At 41.7% G+C, this 25,918-nt stretch overlaps 1 protein-coding gene across 1 annotated transcript in view; it reads right to left on the bottom strand.

Moving 5' to 3' along the window:
* Nucleotides 1-25,918, bottom strand: part of odad2 (outer dynein arm docking complex subunit 2) — a 69,845-nt gene that overhangs the window by 14,477 nt on the left and 29,450 nt on the right. The window contains exons 13-17 of the mRNA XM_053238506.1: nucleotides 22,424-22,657; nucleotides 20,301-20,411; nucleotides 19,970-20,124; nucleotides 10,880-11,122; nucleotides 4,299-4,413 (exon numbers count right to left, since the gene is read on the bottom strand). Coding sequence (XP_053094481.1) covers nucleotides 4,299-4,413; nucleotides 10,880-11,122; nucleotides 19,970-20,124; nucleotides 20,301-20,411; nucleotides 22,424-22,657 — 858 coding nt within the window. The remainder of the gene's footprint in view (nucleotides 1-4,298; nucleotides 4,414-10,879; nucleotides 11,123-19,969; nucleotides 20,125-20,300; nucleotides 20,412-22,423; nucleotides 22,658-25,918) is intronic.

Below are 25,918 nucleotides of genomic sequence, written 5' to 3' on the forward strand. Positions count from 1 at the left end.
TAAATAGTTTAGAAAAAACAAGTGTGCTGTATCTGGTCTGTAAGTAAAAACTGCAAATAAGGAGACTGCCACTCTGAGACACACAGCAGCTTATACTGAAGGCATGAGGACAACCACAGCGGAAGAGTGGGCACACACACACACACACACACACACACACACACAGACACACACACACACAGACACAGACACACACAGACACACACATACAGACATACACACAGACATACACACAGACACACACACAGACACACACAGACACACACACACACACACACAGACACACACACACAGACACACACACACACACACAGACACACACACAGACACACACATACAGACATACACAGACATACACACAGACATACACACAGACACACAGACACACACAGACACACACAGACACACACACACACACACAGACACACACACACAGACACACACACACACAGACACACACAGACATACACACAGACACACACACACAGACACACACACACACACACACGCACACACACACACACACACAGACACACACACAGACACACACAGACAGACAGACACAGACAGACACACACACAGACACACACACACAGACACACACACAGACACACACACACAGACACACACAGACACACACACAGACACACACACAGACACACAGACACACAGACAGACACACACACAGACACACACACACAGACACACACACAGACACACACACACAGACACACACAGACACACACACAGACACACACACAGACACACAGACACACACACAGACACACACACACACACACACACACACACAGACAGACACACACAGACATACACACAGACACACACACACAGACACACACACACACACACACACACACAGACATACACACAGACATACACACAGACACACACACACACAGACACACACAGACACACACAGACACACACACACACACACACACACAGACACACACAGACACATACACACAGACACACACACAGACACACACACACAGACACACACACACAGACACACACAGACACACACACAGACACACACACACACACACAGACACACACAGACACACACACAGACACACACACAGACACACAGACACACACACAGACACACACACACACACACACACACAGACAGACACACACAGACACACACACAGACACACACACACAGACACACACACACACACACACAGACATACACACAGACATACACACAGACACACACACACACAGACACACACAGACACACACAGACACACACACACACACACAGACACACACAGACACATACACACACACACACACAGACACACACAGACACACACAGACACACACAGACACACACACACACACAGACACATACACACAGACACACACACAGACACACACACAGACACACACACAGACACAGTCAGCATCCATGGCTACTGTTCAGACACTCAGCCCTTTCTGTGGTGCCGGTTACATGCAGCAGACCAACATGGCATAAGTCTGTTTCCAGTAATTAGAAAATAGCAGTGAGACACCTTTAATGACAGCACAGAGACGTGTAATTACGGCCTGGGTACTGGATGCTGCGACACTGAAACACAAGGGCGTCTGCCAAACGCTATAAATGTACATGTAAAGTAAATATACATACGATTCTATTATAAATAAATGAATAAATATGCAAACACCGTGTGAATTAACGTATAAAAGGCGAGGGCTTGAATCTATACACACTGCTATTTAACCTGAGACTAATCTCTCCGTTACTGCAGTCAGTTTTGCATAACATGGAAAATACTCGTTTGTGATTGGCTGGCAGGTGAGCACTGCTTCATGACACCTCAAAAATACCAGAGAAATATAATAACGAGTCTGCCGTTTTCATACAACTCAGTTATGAGCAATAGTGAAAGGAAAGGAAAGGAAAAGGAAAAGGAAAGGAAACGAAACGAAAGTGAAAAGAAAGTTAAAGGAAAAGAGGGAGGATGGAGGGTGAGGGAGAACAAGGGTTAGAAAGGAAATGAAATGGGAGGAAGAAGAAGAAAAGGGGAAAGGAAAGCAAAGGAAATAATGAAGAAAAGAAGAAAAGATAAGATGAGGGAAAGAAGGCAGGCAGGAAGGAAAGGGAGGAAAAGGAAAAGAAAGCAAATGAAAAAGAAAGAAAAAAGGAAAAAGGAGAGAACAAGGGAGACTGAGAGAAAAAAATGATAAGAAATACAGGAAATCTCTAAACTTTAACTGGAAAAAAAAGCCAAAATTAAAAAAAAAAATACAGAAAAACCATCTGTACGTCTGTAGGTGCAGAGACAACCATCTGTGTTCGGGATGCATTCATTCTTCAAAAGTTTCTTTGGGTATTTTTATTTCCAGACATGTGCAAGAACCCTGGATAAACTAACCTATTTACACTGAGTCTAGAACCAGCAAGAACCAGCGTCCAGCTAGAACCAGCCAGAACCAGCATCCAGCTAGAACCAGCCAGAACCAGCAAGAACCACCAAGAACCAGCGTCCAGCTAGAACCAGCTAGAACCAGCAAGAACCACCAAGAACCAGCGTCCAGCCAGAACCAGCAAGAACCAGCTTCCAGCTAGAACCAGCAAGAACCACCAAGAACCAGCGTCCAGCCAGAACCACCAAGAACCAGCGTCCAGCCAGAACCAGCAAGAACCAGCAAGAACCAGCGTCCTCTTCAACTCACAGGTTATATCCTGCTCATAACAGCACACCTAAACAGTGTAGCGTCCTGTACTGCACTAAGAGTTGAGCGGGCAGGTGAGGACAGCAGCAGCAGAAGGGGGGCGGGGGTTGGGCAGCCTTTGTTAGAAGTCATGCCAAAGGATGAGCCTGACGTTTGGTGAATCTGGGCTAGAGAGAGCAGAGAAAAGTAGAGGAGAGGAGCAGGAGAGGAGCAGGAAATGGCACCATGGGAATACTGATGAATCCAGGCAGACAGAGAACAAGCGGTAAAGGAGAGACGGAGGAAGCGTGTTAAAGTCACCAGCTGCGGCGGGTCACTGAGAATTCCTTTCAAATCCCCTCTCACAAAAACATCTCCAACCAGCACACATCAGCACACACAGCACGCAGCACCGAGTGTGTGTGTGTGTGTGTGTGTGTGTGAGGGGTGGAGGTGCGATAAAAACGAGAGAAAAAGACGAGTACAACATTTCCACGTTGTAAAAATCAAGTGTATCATGAAGGAATGATGAGTAAAAGGCCAAGAGAGCAAAAGGAGGAAAGGAAAAAAAGTGAAAGAAACTGAGACAGAATAGAGAGGGAAAAAAACAGACAGAGACAAAAGACTTGTCTACCTGCACAATCTGGAGAACTTCACACAAAGTGGAAGTGATATGTGAGTGAAAAACAGACAGATGCAATCAAGCTGCTCGACTCCTGGCATGCTGGCTGTAAAATTACAGACGTTAATTGTGCGTTACGATTATTTTTAGATTAAACGTGGCTTTCGTTAAGGCCTGATCACGAAACAGTGTGTTATAATGACTACAGATTTGTAGTACGTGTGTACGCATGCGTCCGAGTGTGTGTTCTGCAGCAGTCACAGGTCTCCCCATGCTGTTCATCCAGCACGATTCTCCTGAACCTGCCCTGGAGCTGCTAACTCAAGCCACATGGGTCTCTCTCGAAATAAGCGCTGCTGTGTGCTTCGTCCACGTCTCCATTTATTTGTCTTGCTCCTGTCACTAAACTTCCCAAGTCACCTAAAACATCGATGCTGTAAATGTCAGAAAAACATTGTCAAACTCAGTTAGGACTCCATCTTTGAGCTCTGTTTTTTTTTATTCTCAGTGTGAACTGGACTTTTTTTTATACTCAGTACTGATGGGAAAAAAAATGACAGCTGGCCATGTAGAATTTCTGCATATTTAGATCTTATACAGATTAGACCTGCAAGACCGCGTTTATGTCGCTAATCCAACAGAACAATCATGCATTTGTGCAAACTTGAGTTATATTTGAGTTATACTTGAGATTTAGCCATAGAAAAGCAATACTACATTTAGGACACATGCTTTGTTGCAAAAAGAATGTATACAAATAAAGACATGCGTTTACTGAGGCCCATTTTCTCCCATCAACCAATACAAGGGCATTTAGACAAAAATTAAGAAAATGTGTTTGGATAGACTTGTGTTAGATGGCTAAAAGTGGAGTATTCAAATGGGGATTTTTTTTTCGCCTTTGAATATGCAACTAGCATAACATTTTAAATAATATTTGAACTGTGTGGGATGACAATAAAACACACTTTACATTACTGTGTACCTTTGCATTCTCTATACAGGGACAGATGGCCCAAGCAGCACTGGCCTGGACCGCAGGGTTTGGGTTCTTCAGCAAGGACCAGAGCAGACGCACTCCATCCAGACGATCGATGATCCTGAGGGTGAGAGAAAGATTTTTGTTTGTATGTGTGTGTGTGCGCGTGTGTGTACAGCACCTGGTTGTAAAGTGCAGGATAAAAGTGAGGCAGGATAAAAGTGCAGAAAAGCAGCATGATATTTATTAGAGGCTAACCAGGAATCATCGTCAAGGTCAGAAAACAGAAGCAGGAAGTAATGGCAGAAACAAAGGACAGGTAACATGGGTACAAGACACATCTGAAAACCTGGACACGATCAGGAAACACACTAATGGCAGGACAGGGTTGGAGTCAGGACTAGAACAGAAAAAATACCATGTGGGAATGTAAACAAAAAGCAGACAACATTAACTCAAAACAAAACGTGAAATCGGTACTCATTGCACTCTGAATTATACCGAAAGGAGGTATATTATACGCTGGGGGTCTTTTATAGGATAAGAGGAGCTTTGATGGTTTTTCCGTCACAGATCTTCACCTGTCCGATTCATACACTGCTGTAGAATGTGACAAGACACATGATCAGTGTCTCACCTGGCTAGAAGCTGCCCCACAGGAAATTTGTTCCCATTAGGAGATCCGTTTAGATATTTATAGCTACAGCAGGCCATGGACAAACATGCACACATACAGTGTGCTGGGCAACTCAGATCTCGTTGCCGACACACAGGAGGAAATAAACTCAGGGAAGGTCCTCTTTCCAAATCAAACAGCCATACAGACAAGCCTCTCTATATTTCACTGGTTGGGAGTGAGGTTTGCTTTAAACGCAGGCTGTATTTCACACAGCGGACACCACTCTTCTGAAGGCTGTAGTCAGGCTATGGGAAGCCGAGCAGAATGGCTCCTCAGTGTGGCCTGTTTGTTAAATATAAATAACACGTAACCTGTTTCCCATGTGTGTGTCGACCGACAAGGCCGACATTCAATGCTGTCATGATTGCTAAACCACTCTGTAATCGGGGGGTTCTTTTGCGCCTGAGGGCTCGGGGTCCTGTACTGGGCAGAGAGGATCTAGTGACGCTTCATCTCTGCAACTTATAAATCAAGTCCTGAGTCATGATAACGAGACGAGCCCTTAGCAGAACCCCGAGGGAGCGCTCAATCCCTGCGTTTAGAGCACTGAGCTGGGTACGATGAGATTTCAACAGGATAAATGTGCTGAGTAGGTGAAAAAAAAGCAAGACAACATGAAGGATTTACACACATGGAGGACAGCAAGTCTTTTTAGGTACGCTGATTTACTTGTGGAGTTACAGGACATGAGATTGTACATGCTACATTTAAGTGCAAAATGTTTACATGAATTTTTAAAATTGCATTTTAATGTAACCATTAAAGCATGCAATGTGGTCTCACACTCAGACATTTATAATCATTTGCAACAAAGTTGTATGACGAGATACAGAAGTCATGGTTAGGGTGGGGACACTAACACTGAGCTCTTGTCTCAGTGTGGACACTAACACTGGTCTCTGCCTCAGTGTGGACATTAACACTGGTCTCTGTCTCGGTGTGGACATTAACACTGGTCTCTGCCTCGGTGTGGACATTAACACTGGTCTCTGTCTCAGTGTGGACATTAACACTGGTCTCCTATCTCGGTGTGGACACTAACACTGGTCTCTGCCCCAGTGTGGACATTAACACTGGTCTCTGTCTCAGTGTGGACATTAACACTGGTCTCCTATCTCAGTGTGGACATTAACACTGGTCTCTGCCTCGGTGTGGACATTAACACTGGTCTCCTGTCTCAGTGTGGACATTAACACTGGTCTCTGTCTCAGTGTGGGCACTAACACTGGTCTCTGTCTCAGTGTGGGCACTAACACTGGTCTCCTATCTCGGTGTGGACATTAACACTGGTCTCTGTCTCAGTGTGGACATTAACACTGGTCTCCTATCTCGGTGTGGACACTAACACTGGTCTCTGTCTCAGTGTGGACATTAACACTGGTCTCCTGTCTCAGTGTGGGCATTAACACTGGTCTCCTATCTCGGTGTGGACACTAACACTGGTCTCTGCCCCAGTGTGGACACTAACACTGGTCTCTGTCTCAGTGTGGACACTAACACTGGTCTCCTATCTCAGTGTGGACACTAACACTGGTCTCTGTCTCAGTGTGGACATTAACACTGGTCTCCTATCTCGGTGTGGACACTAACACTGGTCTCTGTCTCAGTGTGGACACTAACACTGGTCTCTGTCTCAGTGTGGACACTAACACTTGTCTCTGTCTCAGTGTGGACATTATCACTGGTCTCTGTCTCAGTGTGGACATTATCACTGGTCTCTGTCTCAGTGTGGACATTATCACTGGTCTCCTATCTCAGTGTGGACATTATCACTGGTCTCTGCCTCGGTGTGGACATTAACACTGGTCTCCTGTCTCAGTGTGGGCATTAACACTGGTCTCTTCCTCGGTGTGGACATTAACACTGGTCTCCTGTCTCAGTGTGGGCATTAACACTGGTCTCTGCCTCGGTGTGGACATTAACACTGGTCTCCTGTCTCAGTGTGGACATTAACACTGGTCTCTGTCTCAGTGTGGACATTAACACTGGTCTCCTATCTCGGTGTGGACACTAACACTGGTCTCTGTCTCAGTGTGGACACTAACACTGGTCTCTGTCTCAGTGTGGACACTAACACTTGTCTCTGTCTCAGTGTGGACATTATCACTGGTCTCTGTCTCAGTGTGGACATTATCACTGGTCTCTGTCTCAGTGTGGACATTATCACTGGTCTCTGTCTCAGTGTGGACATTATCACTGGTCTCTGTCTCAGTGTGGACATTATCACTGGTCTCCTATCTCAGTGTGGACATTATCACTGGTCTCTGCCTCGGTGTGGACATTAACACTGGTCTCCTGTCTCAGTGTGGGCATTAACACTGGTCTCTTCCTCGGTGTGGACATTAACACTGGTCTCCTGTCTCAGTGTGGGCATTAACACTGGTCTCTTCCTCGGTGTGGACATTAACACTGGTCTCCTGTCTCAGTGTGGACATTAACACTGGTCTCCTGTCTCAGTGTGGACATTAACACTGGTCTCCTGTCTCAGTGTGGACATTAACACTGGTCTCTGTCTCGGTGTGGACACTAACACTGTTGGTGTGGACACTAACACTACTGGAGTGGACAGTCTCTGCTTAATGTCCTACACAGGCGCGACCATGCTGGTCTGTGAGAGGAAACGATCATATGGCAGCTGTTCTAATTACTTAACAAACTCCACCATAGAGCTCTCAAAATAAGCCACAAGACAAAAAGGAAGAATGTGTGTGGGAGGCAAATAGAGGCTTTCTGTCCACAACTAAGTGTAAATGGAAAAAATAAAGAGCCGATCCTAAATATACATGACTGGAGCATGTTGCTTAGGAGGTGATGCATTCTTCTGGAGCCCAACGCTCCTTGTTGCTCTCACACAAACTCAGAGAGTGACCTTATTTCTTCAAAAACAAGCCCTGTGGATTTTTACTACACCACTGCGGTCGCATACGTCCATAAACATATTATTCTTTTAGACAATCTCTGGTTACGCTTGCCTAACTGAGACAGCTCGAACATAAAGCTCTGTATTTGTGTCCAGCCTTAATTAGGAATAGGACTGGAGTCTATAATAGTCTTGTAAAAGTAATAAGATTCAGATGGTGCAAAACACAGTGGAACACATTGGGTCATGTGCTGTGCTACTAGAGAAATTCCCAGAGAATCACATGGCACTCGAGCTCTTAAACATGACGGCTTTGTTTTATTCGCTCGGACTGTTCTTTTGTGTTACGTTGTTAAATGTGATCTATTACAACGTACAAACAAATAAATTCCACCAGGGTACAAGGCTGACGTATAATTAACAAGACTCAAATTTGCTCATGCAAAAGTTCCATTAAATTTGAATTCAGATTCATTTGTATAGCAGTTTTAACAATAGCCATTGTCACAAAGCAGCTCAAAGCCGGTTTTAGACTGTGTGATTTCAGCAATCTGTTAAAATTATTACTTGTCACATTGTATGAAATGATCCCAATAAAATTTATTTCTATAACAGACTGTATGACGGCGTGTTTCCTCCACGTCAGATTGCACAATGAAGATCTTCTAACAATAGACCTGAAATTAAAGAAAATTACTACCTTCTGCTTACGTGATCGATCTGCATAATCTGGAAATCAGCTTGCGCAGAAAAAATAAACACAACTGTTCCTCAAAGTCAGCGTGAGGCAATAAGGATAGTTTTTTCTGTTCGTCAGCATATTTTGTTTATGTTTCACCATCGCCACTTCCACATTTGTAGCTGTACACCCTCCTATCGGTGGCTTTTAGATAAGAGTCGCAGCGGATATCTTATGAGATTTTATGAAAATGTTCTCACATTGCCAGAACCTTGTCGTTGGCCATCTTTGTTCTCAATGGCACTAAATCAGCCCTCAGTGAGCACGTCACATTATGTGCTCTAAGACATTTTCACTGCCAAATACAATATGCAATTTTTTGTCTGTGACAGGAAGTCATACAGTGTAAACTCATCTTAAAAGAAATCTGGATATTAATGGTGTCCACAAATCAAAGGATGAATACAGAAGTGGAAGTTCTGACACCAACGCACTGAGACTCTCCAAGAATAAACAGGAAGTATGGCAGACTTGATGCACTGTGATGGACTGTGCTGTTTCTCATGTTTACTGGGCTATAAAACACATCGTGGGTCCCCAGTTCAATCCCGAGCTTAGGTTACTCCCTGTTGGAGTTTCACATGTTCACGCCGTGTCTGCGTGGGTTTCCTCCAGGTTCTCAGATTTCCTCCCACCTCCTAAAAGATGCTGGTAGGTAGATTGGCGGGTGTATTCCCACCATGCAGTTTTCCTGGGATTGTCTCTAGATTCTCTGCAGCCCTGACCAGGATAAAGTGGTTCCTGAAGATGGACGGATGAATATATGCGCTAATCTGCTACGGCCCTTGGATAAGCATCGTTGCTGATCACTGATTGAACAGTATTTATAAATTAAGATGCTAACCAATCTACTGAAGCAAACAAAGTAAACAAATTCCTAACTTATTCAATTAATTTGTTTAGTGGAAAGCTTCCAAAATGTTGTCTGAGGGCTAATGGTAGAAATTTCAAAATAAAAAACATGGTGCTGTGATCGCAGATGCCAAGATCACAACACCGGTTAAAGCTAGAAGCATGAGGCTACACCCTTGTGGAACACCTGCAACCTCTTCAAGGAAATCACTTCCTTACCATTAACAGAATCAACAAGAAATTAGCACAACAAGAACAGAATGAATTTCCATGAGTCAACTCTTGAGCATCCTTCAGTTTCTTTTAAATTGGCTGTTCTTTATTGAACCTCATCAAGCTTAACTAAATTCAAGGGATGTGATCTGCACATGGTGGACCAAAGGTATTCTCAGTGCATGTCCATGTCCTGCTCTCTGCTCCAGTTTCGTGTGGCTGGGCCTGACCACTTGAGCCAACTTCGTGCTGCAGCTTACACAAAATGACCGCAGTGAAACAATTAAGGCCTCCGCCCTGGCCACAAATATGAGGAGATCAGCAGGTAGCATAAACAGAAATCCCTGCGCTCTGTCATTAATGCACTGAGCCATGAGGGTTTCCACACTGGACCTGTCAGGTCTTGGATGGGACACAGACATCAGGCTGGTCAGGGCCTCTGGGGACCCTTTGGATCCGTCGCCACTGTGGTGAACACGGTGGGTTAAACTGAGAACAACAATATTGTGCCTTACTAAAAACCAAACCAAGCAAACAGCAAGAGGGATGTTTACGGACATCGCTAAAAGAGCTGAGACGGAGATATTCCAAACTGTTCGCTGCTGAAGCATTGTTCAAAGACCTTTTTAGATCCAAGAAAGAGCGGAACTTGGCTTACAGTATGAAATTGGTGGCAACAGCATATTTCAGCCAGAGCAACATTGTGGTTTCCTCTAAGCCCTAACCAAGCCAAGGGCAGAGGAACCATTTTAAAGTTGGCTCGTTGGACGGTTGCTGCTGCCAGCAATGTAAGCCTGTATGCTACTGTCGGAAAACGCTTGACTTCAAATCTTAAATCTATTCTGGTCTGTGGTTAGTAAATGGTCTGATATAGTATATCACAGGAGAAGTTGTGTTGAAGAAGTAGAGCGGTCCTGTACCCTTCCCTTCCTCACCAAGCTGGAGAGAGATGATCAGCAGCGAGAGTTTAAAATCATGACCGCATGCACTTTGGTCTAAAGAGATTGTTCCAACTTGGAACATAATGTGCTTGGAACAATTCTTTTGAAAGAATCACATTTATGATAATCTCCAGAGTAACAAAAGTGAAATCTACCATATATGGAGAAAAGAAAAAAAAAAACCGGAACCACTCATGGGCCCCGAGACTCTGGAACGTACACCATAACGAAGAACCTGTTGCAGTGAGTTGTATGAGGGGCCCAGTATGAGTTATGAGCAGCCTGACCCCTGTGAGAACTTACGCCATGTTCTCTGGCTCGGTAGCGCAGGCTCCCACAGCCCTGGTGACATTGACTAGCAGGGCCTGGTTGGTTCCAGTGAGCAGGCTGACCAGGGGCGGGATGCCACCGTTCTTCCGGATGGTGGCGCGGTTGATCGGTCTTTGGGCGCACTCTCCTAGAGCCCCCACCACGTTCACCAACACCTCTTCAGGCTGATCTGACAGCAAAGCCACCAGCATCTGCAATGCCTTGTACTCCTCAAACCTGTGAGACACAGTGAGAGAGAATAGACACAGTAGCATGAAGTTCCAAATGGTTTTATTAGACCCTTCATTCACCCACTATACTGATAGGCTTATTCACACTGAATATCTAAATGTCATCAAAGTGTGAAATATAAAAAAAAAAATGCAAGAAAAGGCTCTTCTATGGGTGAGTTTGAAGTGCTACTGGAAGTTTGACATCATCCCTAAAATCAACAAAGAAATTACCTGGAGCATATTAGAGGAATAAAACACTTTGGGACAAAATAATCAACTTTCTGTATCACACAACCTCATCATGGGTTAGTAAAACAGCATGTTTTATTCCGTGCTTATTCTTGTCTATTGAATGTATAACAGAGCCTAAAGCACCACTGCTCAACACTGACACATGGGCCTGCACCTTTACGGCACTGCTTTATCCGCTATGTTGTTTAACATATATACAAGTTATCAAATGCTTAGGTATTGTTGACATATCTGAAAAAAACAAAAAAAAAAAAAAACAAAACAGCTTTAAATATTAAAACACCACATCAGTATTGTTCTTAAGTTCATTTGAAAATCTCAGCTTGACTGGAAAACCTCGCAGCTGATAGCGAGATTCTTTGAGTAAGAATAAATCAGGTGACTGCAGCGCTGTATTGTTTCCCACGCTTCTCACTACACACACTTACTCTCAATGACCGTCATTTTCTGTGGCTTGGAGCAGGACACAGTGTGTTTTTGCTGCAATGTTGACTTCGTTTGCCAAAATCTGTACAGTGGCAAACTACAGTAAACATTTAAAACGGGTATGCTGTGGTCACGGAGAGCCTCGACAAACCTCTGATGTACGATTAAGTTATATGAGTCTTTTTATTCACAGTTACGGTTTCTGGCATCCTCATCGTGAAGGAGATCGGAGAGTGTGTCCAAGGTCACTTGGTTTTGGTCGTAGTCCAACAAAACTTTTCATGCAAGTAACACAGTAATGAAGAGGACGATTGCCCAAACTAGATCTACTAAAAAAAAAAAAAAAAAAAAAAAGTTTGACTCAAGAATATTTATACTTTGTAACACACAAATGCTGTGAGCTGTAGATTAATACAGTATGCACGTATTGCTACTTGATAAATGGTGTTAAAAGTGTGTAGTCGTGGTAAAACCAACACTCTCACAATATGAACCAGTGTTTACGAGCTGTAGCTACAAACAGCGGGATGAAGAGCGAGCAGTCGCCTTATTTAATCTTGTCAAACTCGCTAAGTGCTTCACAGTGGACCTTCTGTCTAACAGCCCTCATGATTAATTGTGTTAGAGCGGCTTAGATGACGACTGCTTTAGCAACAATATTTTTCCAGAAAACAAATCAATCTGGCAGGTGTTTGTTGACACGGTCAGGTACGAAGGAAAGTAAATCACAAACTAAAGCTAAAGGAGTTTATGATCTTCTCAATATGAGCCAGAAACCAGGATTTTTAGTGTTTATTTGACAAAGAAAACAGTAAAGTGTGAACATGTTTCTTTTAAAATTGTTATTTTGAATGAGTGTAACCTAATACAGTACGAGAAGGGAGGAGAAGGGAAATGATTTATCTGTAATTATTATATATTTACAGGTAAGAGGCCACGGAGTAGCTGAAATTCAGGCTCATGGCTTCAGACGCAAAGATTTTCTGGCAAAGTTTCACTCCATGTTTTGCCATAAACTGCAGTCTTGTGTCAAAACATTTGCTTTCATTATTAGTGAGAAGCTCACGGATATAATTTTACACAGGCCACAACGTTTAGGAAAAAAGGTTTCTCAAGGGTTCCTTGGATGGATAGGGTTTATCTAGTTTCCTAAAGAGGTTCTACTTGGAGTCTATTGAAAGGGAAATGCTCCGTTATAGGGTTCTACCTCTCCAGAGGGACAAACGCTAGAACCTTCTATGGTGCTTTTTTCTAAGAGAGCAATTAATAGAAAAGGGGTTATGTTTGAACACAAACCAGAGTCAAAATCCCAGGAATACATTATTAGGTGCGCTTGAAAAGAAGCCAGGAAGAGGATGACATCTCAGAGACTGACCCTGACCCTGATCTACGGCTGCTCATTTAACACATCAGGGCAATGACACGCAGTGACAACAGAAAGAAAAAGAAAAGGAGACGTCTGAAAATTGCAGCGATTCAGAAATCGAGCTGGTGGCCGGTCATCGAACTCCAAGAATGTGGTGCAAATAGAGAGAAGATGTAGGTGATAAATGAGCTCTAAGTGTTTGAAAATGAACATCACGTTACATCAATCCATCCACGTCAGAAAAGAACACGCACTCCATACAGTGAGAAAATACCACCGATCACTCGCACAATGTTCCACTCTCAGCTGCCCCACTGGCTGCTGTCTACTTTTCATTCTGTTTTAAAGTGCACTCACTAGTCGTATGAAATCCTTTAGCAAGTAACCATCTTTAATTATTCAACAAATCTGATCGCATTAAAAATTCATACAAATTTAAAAGTCTAAAAGTTCTCCTATATCTCTGACCATGCAATTTACCTGACAACAATAACTAGCTCCTACTTTATTAAAGACGTTATTTGTGTGGCGGCTTGTGAAAACTCTGCACGGCCAGATTGTGAGATTATCTACTGTTCTGAAATCTACCTGTATATCAGGAGTTTCATGGTAAATGTGAGTGTGTGCATCCCAGTAAATCACCATTTAAAGGCTCCATCCTCTAGTAAACGAGTGTCATTTGCCTTGCTACTGGTTATTCTGTTCCTGTTATGTTTTTAGTTTCCGCTTCTATCTTGTCGTTGGTTTGTTTCCCTGATCACGTGGTCCTGATCCTTGTTTCCCCGATGAGTTTTCCTAGTCATAGTGTTTCTCTGTTTTGACTCTTGCCTCCTTATCATTATGGATTACTCGTCTTTATCTCTGTCTGCCTGTGTCCCTGATAAAACCCAGACTTTGATTACTGGAAATCCTTTAATAAATGATGTGTGTAGTACATCTCCGAGCGTGTCGCGGCTCACACTCCTGTTTCTGTGTTTTATGTTTTGTTTATAAATCCATGTGCGCTTTTGTTATGATTTGAGTCTTGTCTCTGTCCCCTGTCTTGTCTTTGGTTTTTCTCTCTATAGTGTTGTAATCGTGTGCACTTGTTCCGAATTAGTTTCTGATTAGTTCTTGTACAGTTTATGTGCTTTTTCGAGCTGGTGTTTCCCATCTTCCTGGTTTTGACCCGTGTTTAAGTTTGAGATTATGGATATTCCATGTTTGATGCTACCTGCCTGTTATCTGACCCCCGTTATCTAAAAGCCCCAAATAAACTACGCACTGAGTTGCATTGTGCGTCTCACTGCACGTTACAACACACACTTGCATCCTGTCTGTTATACAGAAACTGAATCTGATCACTGGTAACATTATGCTCATCATATCCTTTGTTTTGCATATAAAAACAGCCTCACGCTGTGGACTACTGCTGTGGAATCACATTCACAGACAGACAGACACACAGACAGACACACAGACAGACAGACAGACACACAGACATACCGCACATCTGCTGTAGTATTTTTCACATGATTAATAACAGCACTCTCAAAACAAACACAAAAAAATCTATGAACATAATTATATTCTTTTACCATCAACTTTGTCTTATTCTGATGTGTCATTAATCAGGTAAATTCTCTTCCAGGACTTTCACCCACTGCTCTTCGTACTTTCTAATCTCAGCAAATCCTTTCCCCAGAGCCGAACCCACAACAGCACGTTCCTGCTTCCCAAACGCCTCTGGTTCATTTCCCTCTACCCCGTCCATGCTCGCCGCTCGCTCTCACTTCACCATCACTCAAACAAAGACATGCTGTCTGCTTTTGGCAACTCGAGCTGTCGGTCTGACCTGCTCATGTACTTGAGTGAGAGAAAACCAGAAGGGGGGAAAAAAAGTTCCTTTAAATTACAGCTGCTCTAAAGTGTAAAATGCGCTCCAAACCGATTTTTGTCACGAAATGCCACTCGGGCTGTGATTGATGTTGAAGTGGGCACTGCGGCGCTCTCGATCCCAGACGGCCCAGTGAAAAGTTCTGTTGAGTGTGTGACAAAAACAGTTTTGTCTTTTTATTCCAAAGGCAGTGTGCGACCTTGACGTTTTTACACGCTGTACGAATCACCCTGATGGAGCTGAATTTAAACGCATATTGAAACAGTCGGACCGGCATCACGCTGCTTTCTTGTCGAGTATGAAACTCACCTTCGTTCACACCCAACCATGTGAGCGATCCAAGAGAACATGCTGCAGAGCATTTCTGCGCTCTTATGCACTCATTTTCCTTGCCGCATTCCACTTTATCATACTCAGCACATAATTGGTTGTTGAAATTGGTCACTAATTGGAGGTATTTTTGAAGCTTGCAAATGCAGCGCCATCAATTGTAGCTAGCATGCGATTATTAGTCTCATTATTATAATGACTTTTATTATTATTGCTGGCGTGGTGTGCTTACAGAGCTCCGAGTCATTAGGTACGGTTGGCCGTAACTGGTTCTCTCGCCTCGCCAGGACGCGGTGCCCAGCCTCGGCCGTGCTGTTCCCCTGGCGCTCGGTCTTTCTCTCGCTGCTGCGTTTCATGCTAATAGAGGTTGTGGAGTGAGTCAGGCGTGAGGTGCGAGCCAAAGGCTTAAAATGCATTAGTCAAGCTTTTAGAGGTGGCAGTCGGGCTATAAATACCACAAAATATCCTTTGTGGGTAAAATAGTTTGAATTATACTTCCCATTATGATTTATTCTGTAATTATTTTAACTTTTAGGAAATGTTCAGAATATTCTGTCTCAGTAAATTAGCATGGTAATAATGTTAACTGTTAATCTCTATGTGCATTAATATTTTGATGATATTACTAGCGTTAGCAGATATAATGATTTACATCACAATGCTGTTGAATTCTGGATTGTGATTGGTCAGAAGGTGTTGATTAATCTTCTATAACAGCAGCTCTGACAGTAGTGCAGCTGCAAATCACAGGTTTATATTAATGTGTTCGTTCTAATACGTTATTGTTTCTATAGCAACAGGGACGTGTACGGTGTGCGTGCCACATAATCTAAACATAAAACAACGATTAAAAAACATCCGTTGTTGATATGGTGAATCTTTCTGTAAGGAGAAATGTGTTTATTTAACATTTATGGAAGGAGTCTCCAGTTTCAGTGACATCTTCAGGACAGAGGAGTTTATGCTTTGCAGCTTCTCGGGAACATGACAAGCTGCGATTTTTTTTTTTTCGTCTTATTAACATCAAGAGAGAGAATAAAAGAGAGGCTGGTGAGAGATATAAAGTGAGTGAGAACAGCAACTGACTTCTTTCATGGACATTCCACAATATTAAATGTAACTATAAACAGATAAAAAGTATGACGTGTAGTTGTTTAATAAACAACAGATGATTGTGAGTAGTGTAATCATTGGCAAACTGCTGCGGTATAAGAGGAATAAAACACTCCATGATGTGCTGTTATAGGAAAATAATCAACTTTGGGATGGTAACAATAACTCCGCTACACGTTGTGTTTCCACCTTACAGTTCTAGAGACCAGGGTTCTATCCTTATCACTATCGATTCCTGAAATTTCACATGTTCTCCCCATTTCCATCCAGGGTTCCTCAGGGTTCTCTGGTTTCCTCCCAGCTCCAGAAAGCATGCCTGTACGTGGACTGGCTACGCTAAATTTGCTTAGGTGTAAATGAGTGTGTGATGCTGTGCAATACACTGGCATCACATCCTGGGTGTATCCTGACCCAGACACTAAATATTTATACAAACTTGCTCCAAGCTTTAACTGGATTTGAACCTCATACTTGATCTAAAATTGAGTTTAGCAGCTAGTTAGTAAAAAACATGTGTTTATGTAAATTAGTCACCAAGCAAGAATGCTGAAATGAGCGCATTTAAAACCGCGGCTGAGAAACCTGAGAGTGTTTCTGTTAACGTGACATTAAGTGAATTGATGATGGCACAGGCTTTAATTTGGAAGGGGCTTAATGTGATATAAATGTGCGATAAGGTTCTGTTAGATTTGAGTTATGAGATGGAGAGTGAGTGAGAGAGAGAGAGTGAGAGCGAGAGAGAGAGAGAGAGAGAGAGAGAGAGGAAGAGAGGAAAGAGAGGAACGAGGAGAGAGAGAGAGAGAGAGCAGTCGTACTGCTACTGGGCCACTGCAGACACGAGCCTCCCTCTGCATTCCTCCTCCCAAACAACTCCATTTTCTGTCTGGGACACGGCCAGACAGTAGAAACGTCCACAGATCCAAATCTATCAAAACGCCATAAAAATCCAAAAACACTCTTATCATAAACTAAAAATGTGAGGCTGCTTTATCAGATCCTTGGCCTCAGCCTTGTAAAAATAAAACTCTGTAATTTATAGACAGGTAATGGTGGAATAAAATGATGCATATTTGAACCCTGTATACTACATGCGTACCACATGATAAAATAAATACGGCTAAATCATTTTTATATGAAAGTACCTTTGTGACGGAAAACACTTGCCAGGTCATGGTTCCAAGATTTTTTTTTTTTATTCTTGAGGGGAAAAAATTACTTCAAAAACGTTCCACGCCAGAAAAATTATGGCAGCAAAGACTCCAGGATCGTCATCACGCTTGATGAGGGAAATGGAATAGAGGTTGACATCCTCCACAACGCCGTACGTGACAAACGATTTAAAAGGTCATTAGCTCGCGCCGGAGCTGTTACAGCACGCACAACTGGAGAGCAAATATTCTCCGCTAATTCTCCTGACTAACTCATCACCACACTTCACTTCATCTTAACCTACACTTGCGTTAACGGCGTGGGCGTAAAAAGAGTAAACACATTCCTCTGACGAGAAGTCATCATAAAAGATCAGAGTCTAGAAAAATGTTTGCAGTTGGTTGGCATAATGACTTCTGGATGTCCTGAGCGCAGAGAGGGATGAGTGCTGAGCGGTGGAAAAAGTGAGCGATGTGAACAAATGAGATGTCTCTTAAAGACATGATACGTGTGATTGCACATCCTCTGCGTCCTCCTGCTCGCTCTCACGCCATGAGCATAGACGTGACTGGCCAATCTGCAGCCGGTTACAGCCTTCACCCGCACCTGAGTACATACACGTCAATCACACACACTCCATACAGCGAGGAAACACCAGCAATCACTCCCTCAATCTTCTGCTCTCATGAGTCTCACGTATAATTCTCGGTTTTTCATTCACACACTCTGCATTGGCACTTAGGTGATTTTTGGGATTGATAGATTTTAAACTATCGGTTCAACCTGCAGTTTTTAAAAACATGCTCAAGAATGAAACATTTGCAAAAAAATTTGATTCAACTAAAAAATTCACGATTCTAAAGAAAAAAACCCAGACTAGCTCCTACTTCAATTAGTGTAAAAGAGAATTAAACAAATTTATTGAAAGTAGTAATTATATACAGTTCTGAAAACTACAGATCATTCTGCAATGAAATTGTTCTTTTGCATGATTCTGACCCAGAAGTACAAAATGAAAAAGGAGAAAATCACATTTAAAGATTTCATTCCAATTCCACTGAAAGATGCCACACACTTCCCTCTACATTTATAACCTAATTCTCAAACCTTTTGTAGCAACGGACCCGTTTATCTGCAAAATAAATTCCAAGGACCTTCTCAGTATGGAGTTATTTCAGGAACATTATTTAAATTAGTCAAATGATATTTTAGAGCTTTTTATTCCTGAACTTTCCAACAACAGAACACATTAGCTCTGAGTTTACTTTGGTGCTTGGCCCCCTTAACATAATAATTTTGATAATGTAGGCTGTGATCCATCAGTCTAAATAAATAAATAAATAAATAAATAAATAAATAACTGACCCCCCGCTATGCTTCTCTGATCTTCACGGCGTTCCTGAACCCCACTTTGAGAACCACTGACCTAATCTACTGCACGAACAACAGCATTAATGCTAAATTGTAAAGAATTCTAAGTTTGCAATAAGAACGAGCTCTCAGCTTCATCCAGGTCAATCTCTGTCTCATCACTCAGGTAAAAGTCACACGAGGAGTTTAAACACGAGCCTCATCACCGTCTCTACTCTGATCTATGTTCACGCTAACATCGATGTGGAAAATAATCGCTTCATTATTCGACTAATCGATTCATTCACTCACTTCTGTCCTGTTGGACTGATTTCTTGTAATTAATATCGTTTTATTAGTTTGTACAGAGTGTGTATGCGCTCTTCTCTGTTTTGATGGTGATGTTTCAGCGCGGGAGCGTTGTCGACATTTCGACATTCGGTATCTGATGAACCGAGTCGTGCAAACGATTACAAAGTTGGATTAAACTAAATTTAATTAATTAAATTTTTCTATACCTGTACATTTTGGTATACGTTTCGGTTAACAACAAATACTTTAAAAAAAAAATAGGTTCTTTCTTTATTTTGTATCTGTGTATCAGTGATTCACCACCACTTATATCAGTCACCACATATAGCACATTCATGAACACTTGAACTTGAACAGCAATAACTGTGCAATAACATGGATGTGTATTTTGGATGTGGATGTGTATTATCTGTGTATTTTTAGCTTGGTTTTTATAGTGTTTTGGCTTGGTTGCATTTTATTTTTATTTTATTTCTTTATTTTTAACAGTATTTTTAAGCTATTTGCACTGGCTGAGGATAGCCACTGAATTTCGTTGTACTGTTCATGTGCATTACAATGACAATTAAGGTCTGTCTATCTATTCCATAATTTATAAACATGTTATTACATATCTATAGCTATCTATAACACTAAACGCTAAATGCTAAAAGCTAAACACTAAAATGTAGGCATACTTGGCTACGTTCTCCATGCTGATGGAACATTTCCAGATGGCCCCGGTGGTGGCGGCGAGCAGCTGCTTGTTGTCGGCTTGTTTCAGCAAAGCGACCAGCGACTGCAGGCCGTCGTACTGCCGCACCAGATCCCGCGTCTGCTTGTCCTCCGCACACTAAACACACACACAAGCTTCAAATCAGCCCCAAGCTGATGTGATACATGTGTCTGCTATTTATTTCAAACCCTTTCCATTTCAGAGGAATGAGAATGAGGCTGCGTGCAGCTGTAAAAGCACTTTAGCGCTGCTGAAAGGCCATCGGTCACAGCGCTCGGCAGCTCGAAGATTACCTTGAAGATGGCACTCGCGCAGTGCATCTGAAGCTCCTGGTTGTCACAGCTCAGGTTCTTCACCAAATCCTCGATCATTCCCTCGCTCTGTATGGCAATCCGGTAGCTCCTCTGCCAAAGAGAACGAGAGAACATCTTTCACCATGCAGCTCTCACATCTCAGCTTTACCTGACTTTAACTGCTATTTCTAGCATTTCAGCTTTTTAAGGATTTCTAATACGATTTTCAGTTATGTTTACATTAGCGATGCATCAGCACCATTATTTTCAGACCGGGTACGAGTATGAGTACTTGTTTTTTTCTACTCATGGACACCACTACTGAAATGAGTCACCTACTCAGTATTAATCAATCAGGAACGTCATGAACATTTAGCTCTGTTGATGTTTCCCTGGTTTAAAGAGCAGCCATGAAAAGCACACACATGCGCTACTAGACTCGTTCTTTAAATGTTAGCGAATTGATTTTAAATGCATTAGCTAGCTACTTTAGTTAGCTTGGATCGATTTGGGATACATTTTTGCTTTCATTGCATGTGATTCCCGCACTGTCAGTGACTGATAGCTTCGTCTGTAGACACATTTTCTCGCCTAGCCAGCGTTCGCTGGTGCTGCTAGTGATGGACTCTTCGTGCTGAGTTGTATGTTTAAGCTGTTTTATCACTTGTACTGTAGGAACATGCTGTAGTTCCTCCTCTGGATATTTCCAAAGAGCACAGTTAACTGTGAAATACGTCCAGGTCGCTGTCGTTTCGTATCATCTGTTCATTAACGCAACAATATACACTATGTTTACTTCACACAGTATCACCTGTATCAGATATTGATATCAGACTTTTTTAGGATTACGAGTAAATGAGCACAGTATTAGACTGATACACGATACTAGGATGTTCTGATAGTTATGCCACTGTAAGATGAACCCGTAACACTTTAATTAATTCCTGCATCATAAGACTGAAAAAACAATGTTATAAACATGTCACGGCAGATGTCATTGCGTATGTGATTATGTATATGATTAGAGCACCACCACCACCATGGCAACTTTTACCATGTGATATATCAAGTGCAAAATATAATGCTCATGGAAGCCACACAAAAATTAACAAGAAAATAATTCACAACACAGGAAAAAAAAAACTTTTTTGGTGGGCGTTATCTGGCTACTTAACATTGTAAGATACATCTACGGTTATGTAATTGTTGCTATGGTTACATCTCAAGGGGTTTATATGATGACTACTTTACACAATACGACTAAAATTACACGCACTAATACGACTAAAATTTCCCAAAATGAATAAAATTACACAATACACATACAGTTATATAATTGTTACTATGGTTACATCTAAAGGGGAGTTATCTGGCTTATATGATAGCTGCTTAGCATTATATCATATATGTATCATTACGACTATTGCTGTGGTTATATATCAAAGGGTGATAGCTGGTTAACATGATGGCTGCTTAGCAATATACAATATATGTACAGTTTTATAACTGTTGCTATGGCTACATCTCCGAGTTCATTATCTCACACATGCTAATTGGTGTTATGTTTTATGACTTACGTTATGAAACAGATATATTACGGACCTTAGCCATGGACAAAGAAATGTCTTTCTGATTTGGCTATCAGATTTCTGCTAATTTTTAGTGTGCTCTAATTGGCAGAGAGTTAAATGCAAAAGTTTGAATACCCTTACTTTGAAACGATGAAACCAAGAAAGCATTGAATGCATTTTCAAATCAAAACTGTCCACCGTGTCCTAGAAATCATTCCTTTCTGTGCAAATATACGATGAAATCTAAGAAGTCTAAGAAGCTAGACACATCCTGATATAGAAAAATAAACGAAACGAGTATTCTTTGTGACCATGGTGTTAATTTCCTTAATGGATGCGTTTACGGAGTGTGCAATCTGTCATGAAACATACACTAGATACAGTAAAAAAATTAGCATGTGACATAAGCATGAGAATGACATTCTTATATCACTGGATGTAAACAGGACATGTTTATGACATGGTTATGTCAGTCTTATGATGCAGTTTTTGAGTACAGTGTCAGCGGGACTGAGTTTAGGTCCTGTGTCAGAGCAGCAGTGAGAATTAGACCTCAGAGGCGCACTCCTGCAGCGTGCCCACCACGGGGATGAGCACGTTCTTCTGGGGGGATTTGAGCAGGCGGCCGAGCAGAGGGATCCCTCCGGCTTTACGGATGGCCTCCTTGTTCCTGGTGCTCTTACTGCAGCTCCACAGAGCCAGAGCACCGCAGCGTGCCACCTCCACATCCTTCTCCTGCTCCGCGCTCAGCGTCGTCGAGTGAGGAACGCAGTCCAGCAGCTCCACCTGACACAGACACAAGTCCTTAACATAGCATTTTATATCAGCACACTCACAACCAGCGTATATTTCACCTGCATGACAATCCTAAGGGACCTTAAGCACTTTTTCATGAACCCAACAATCAAGCTGCAAATCAGGGGCAAGCAAAGAAAAAAAAAACAAGATGGAGGGTGGAGTGATGCTCTTCTCAATGAATAAATATAAAGAGCTTTGTGAAATTTCAAATTCAAATATTCAAAAATATTTAAATGAAGCCTTTGGGGAGAAAAATTGGATGATGAGGCATTGTGACTTTGTGGGAGCCTTTTGCTAAGTTCATATGATTGGCAAATCAATTCAGATTTCAAAGCTTAAGACTCTTAACTCAACTCAGATTTCAAAGCTTATGACTCTTAACTCGACTCAGACTTCAAAGCTTATTATTCTTTATTTGACTCAGACTTCAAAACTTGAGTCACAAATTGAAAGCCAATGATTCCAGAACCTTCAAAGCCCTATAACTTGCAACTCAACTCACACTTTAAAGCCAATGATTTCAAATTTGACTCAGAGTTTAAAGCTTATGACTCTTAACTCAACTCAGACTTCAAAGCTTACGAGTCACAAATTGACTCACACATCAAAGCCAATGATTCCAAAGCCTTCAAAGCCCTATAACTCACAACTCAAGTCAGACTTCAAAGCCCCTGATTGCCAACTCAACTCACACTTTAAAGCCAATGATTCCCAATTTGACTCAGACTTCAAAGCCTACGATTTGCAACTGGACTCCAAAACTCGTAACTCGCAAGTCATTCAGACATCAAACCCACTGATTCCCAACTCAACTCAGGCTTCACAGCCAGTGATTCCCAAATTAACTCAGACTTCAAGGCGTATGACTCTGAACTCAACTTGGACTTCTCATTCACTGTCCTGTGGCTCAGGTAACTCAAATTAAATGCATTGAAATATCAGTTACTGCCAAGACTTGTCTTTTCCAAAAAAAAAAAAAAAAAAAAAAAAAAAAAAAAAAAAAAAAAGTGTCAAAGTCAAGACTTCTTAAACTGATGAGGTTAGATACTAACTAAATACTAACACTCTATCGTCTTCCACAGGTATCATTTAAGACACTCGTGACTTAACTCAGACTCATAAAAGTTAAGTCATAAACAAGTCTGGTGGAAACTGCTGAAATGCCGGACATTAGTGGTGATGGGGCATAGCAACGAAGCACAAAAAAAAAAAAAAAAACAGCATGACTGTGGTGCATTATGTGTACTTTTGTTCTAACGAGATTACACAGGAAAAGCTTACTATTCTGGCCACCATTGGCAGTGCTTTAAAACATTTGTATGCCAGTAAGAAGTGAGCCAGGATTCAATTTACATACTTGGAAGACAAAATTCTACTGTGCAACCATGCAAATGGCATTTGGCTGGGCATTTTGTTCCCACAATTCCTCCTCCGAAGACAAGATTGTAAAATCATATCCACTTGTGTTTCATGTTTGGGGTAAAAATCGTAAGCAGTGATGAACATGAAATCTGTGAAAGGGAGATGAAGAGATGAGAGCTGAAGGTTGAGAGAAATTTGAATGAAGGGGTGAAGTGAAAGCTGAAGTGGACAGTGGGCTTTTATCCGCACTGATTACTCACATACCGATTTCTGGTTTGTGGTTTATAGTTTATAATAGCCAGTGTTTTCCTGAAAATCTGCTAGCCAGCACACAAGCACGGAGAAAGAGCAAGAATGATTGAAAAAATATGTAACATCTGCCCACTGAGGTCCATGTGTACAGCAGTGACCTACACAGGGTATTTACAAAACGTGCGGACACTGAAGTCGACAAAATGTGCGAGGTTGCTAGGCGACCAAAAATTAGCTAATAACTGTAGCTTTTATGTCATTTATACTGACAATATAAAGGTGTATAAAGGTCCGGTAGAAATCAAAATTAGCTGAAATATTAACGTTTTCCTGGGATGTGTTGTTAAATTAGTTTGAAAATTCTCTGTATAACTACAATTACATTATAATTACACTCAGCACTGACGGTTAGCACAGTGACCTAATGACTACGGCTAATGTTTTTGCTAGCTAGTGCATAGCTGTTAATAAATTATGAAAAAAAATAAAGAATATTATCATATTTATGTTATAATATGACCGTATTTGTTATAGCAAAACCTGAATCATATTTATGTTGTATATCGTAAATGTTAGAATGTTAAAAAAAAAAAAAAGTATTTGGAAATATAATATCAATTTTGTGATCGATTATATGATTGTACACTTTTGTGAAATATTGCGGATATCATGATATCATGTTGTAGCATTTTGACTGGAAGCTGAACTGATGTAGACATTAAATAAAAGTATTATTGAACTCAGTTTTTCACTTTTTAATGCAATGATACAGGTTTGCTGGTAGTTTCTTGCCAAACCTATATAATCATAATACATGTAGTGTATCATAGAAAAGTATTGTGATATGATATTTTTGTCATATCGCCCACCTGTACACGCCGTGAAATGCTTACACACGTTAGCGTCTTGCTGTTGATCTTCTGCTCTATGTTCAACGCTGTGAAAGAGAGCACCAGTCAAAACACTACTAACATGCGAGGAGGAGTAGGGGGCGGGGCTTCAGGGGATCAGAGCTATACTGAATTCGACTACAACGTATAACCTGGAATTTTCGAAACCAAAGAAAGCACCCCTTCAACTCAGGGCGGTCCCCTCAACCCCGAGTTCAGCAAGTGACGTCAAATCAACATGGCCGCTCACAGCATGAGCAATAAACGATGTATCACTTTTTACACTGTATATACAAGTATTCACTTTAGATCACCATTAAGACATATTCGCTTGTTAAATCTATAACACTGACTCTACAGATCACTGGTTTGAGGAGGAAAATATACCTCTCTCATTGCAGTTAGCCGGCTAGCTTGTTGCTAGCAAAAGATAAACATGTAGGCGTTTGTGATTTTTTTCCTTCATTTTGTAACTCGAAGGCACAGAGTTTCGACTTTCCACTTCTGAGGTAAGTCAAAAGCAGCATTATTACTGGAGCGTCAAACATGTCAGATTCATGATTGGCTCATCTGCCATTTCACTGGGAGGAAGACTACTCTGGTGTATTTTTGATCAGCGTAACTCGATGTTAACTATCTATCGCCCAGCTCAATACTGATAAATATATTTCGCCTCATAAAGAGGGGATTATAACCGCGAGTCACAGCGTAAGGCTGCATTTGTGTGATGAATAAAGAGTTCTAT

The sequence above is a fragment of the Pangasianodon hypophthalmus genome, chromosome 12 (genome assembly GCF_027358585.1).
Source record: "Pangasianodon hypophthalmus isolate fPanHyp1 chromosome 12, fPanHyp1.pri, whole genome shotgun sequence".
Classification (NCBI taxonomy): Eukaryota; Metazoa; Chordata; class Actinopteri; order Siluriformes; family Pangasiidae; genus Pangasianodon; species Pangasianodon hypophthalmus.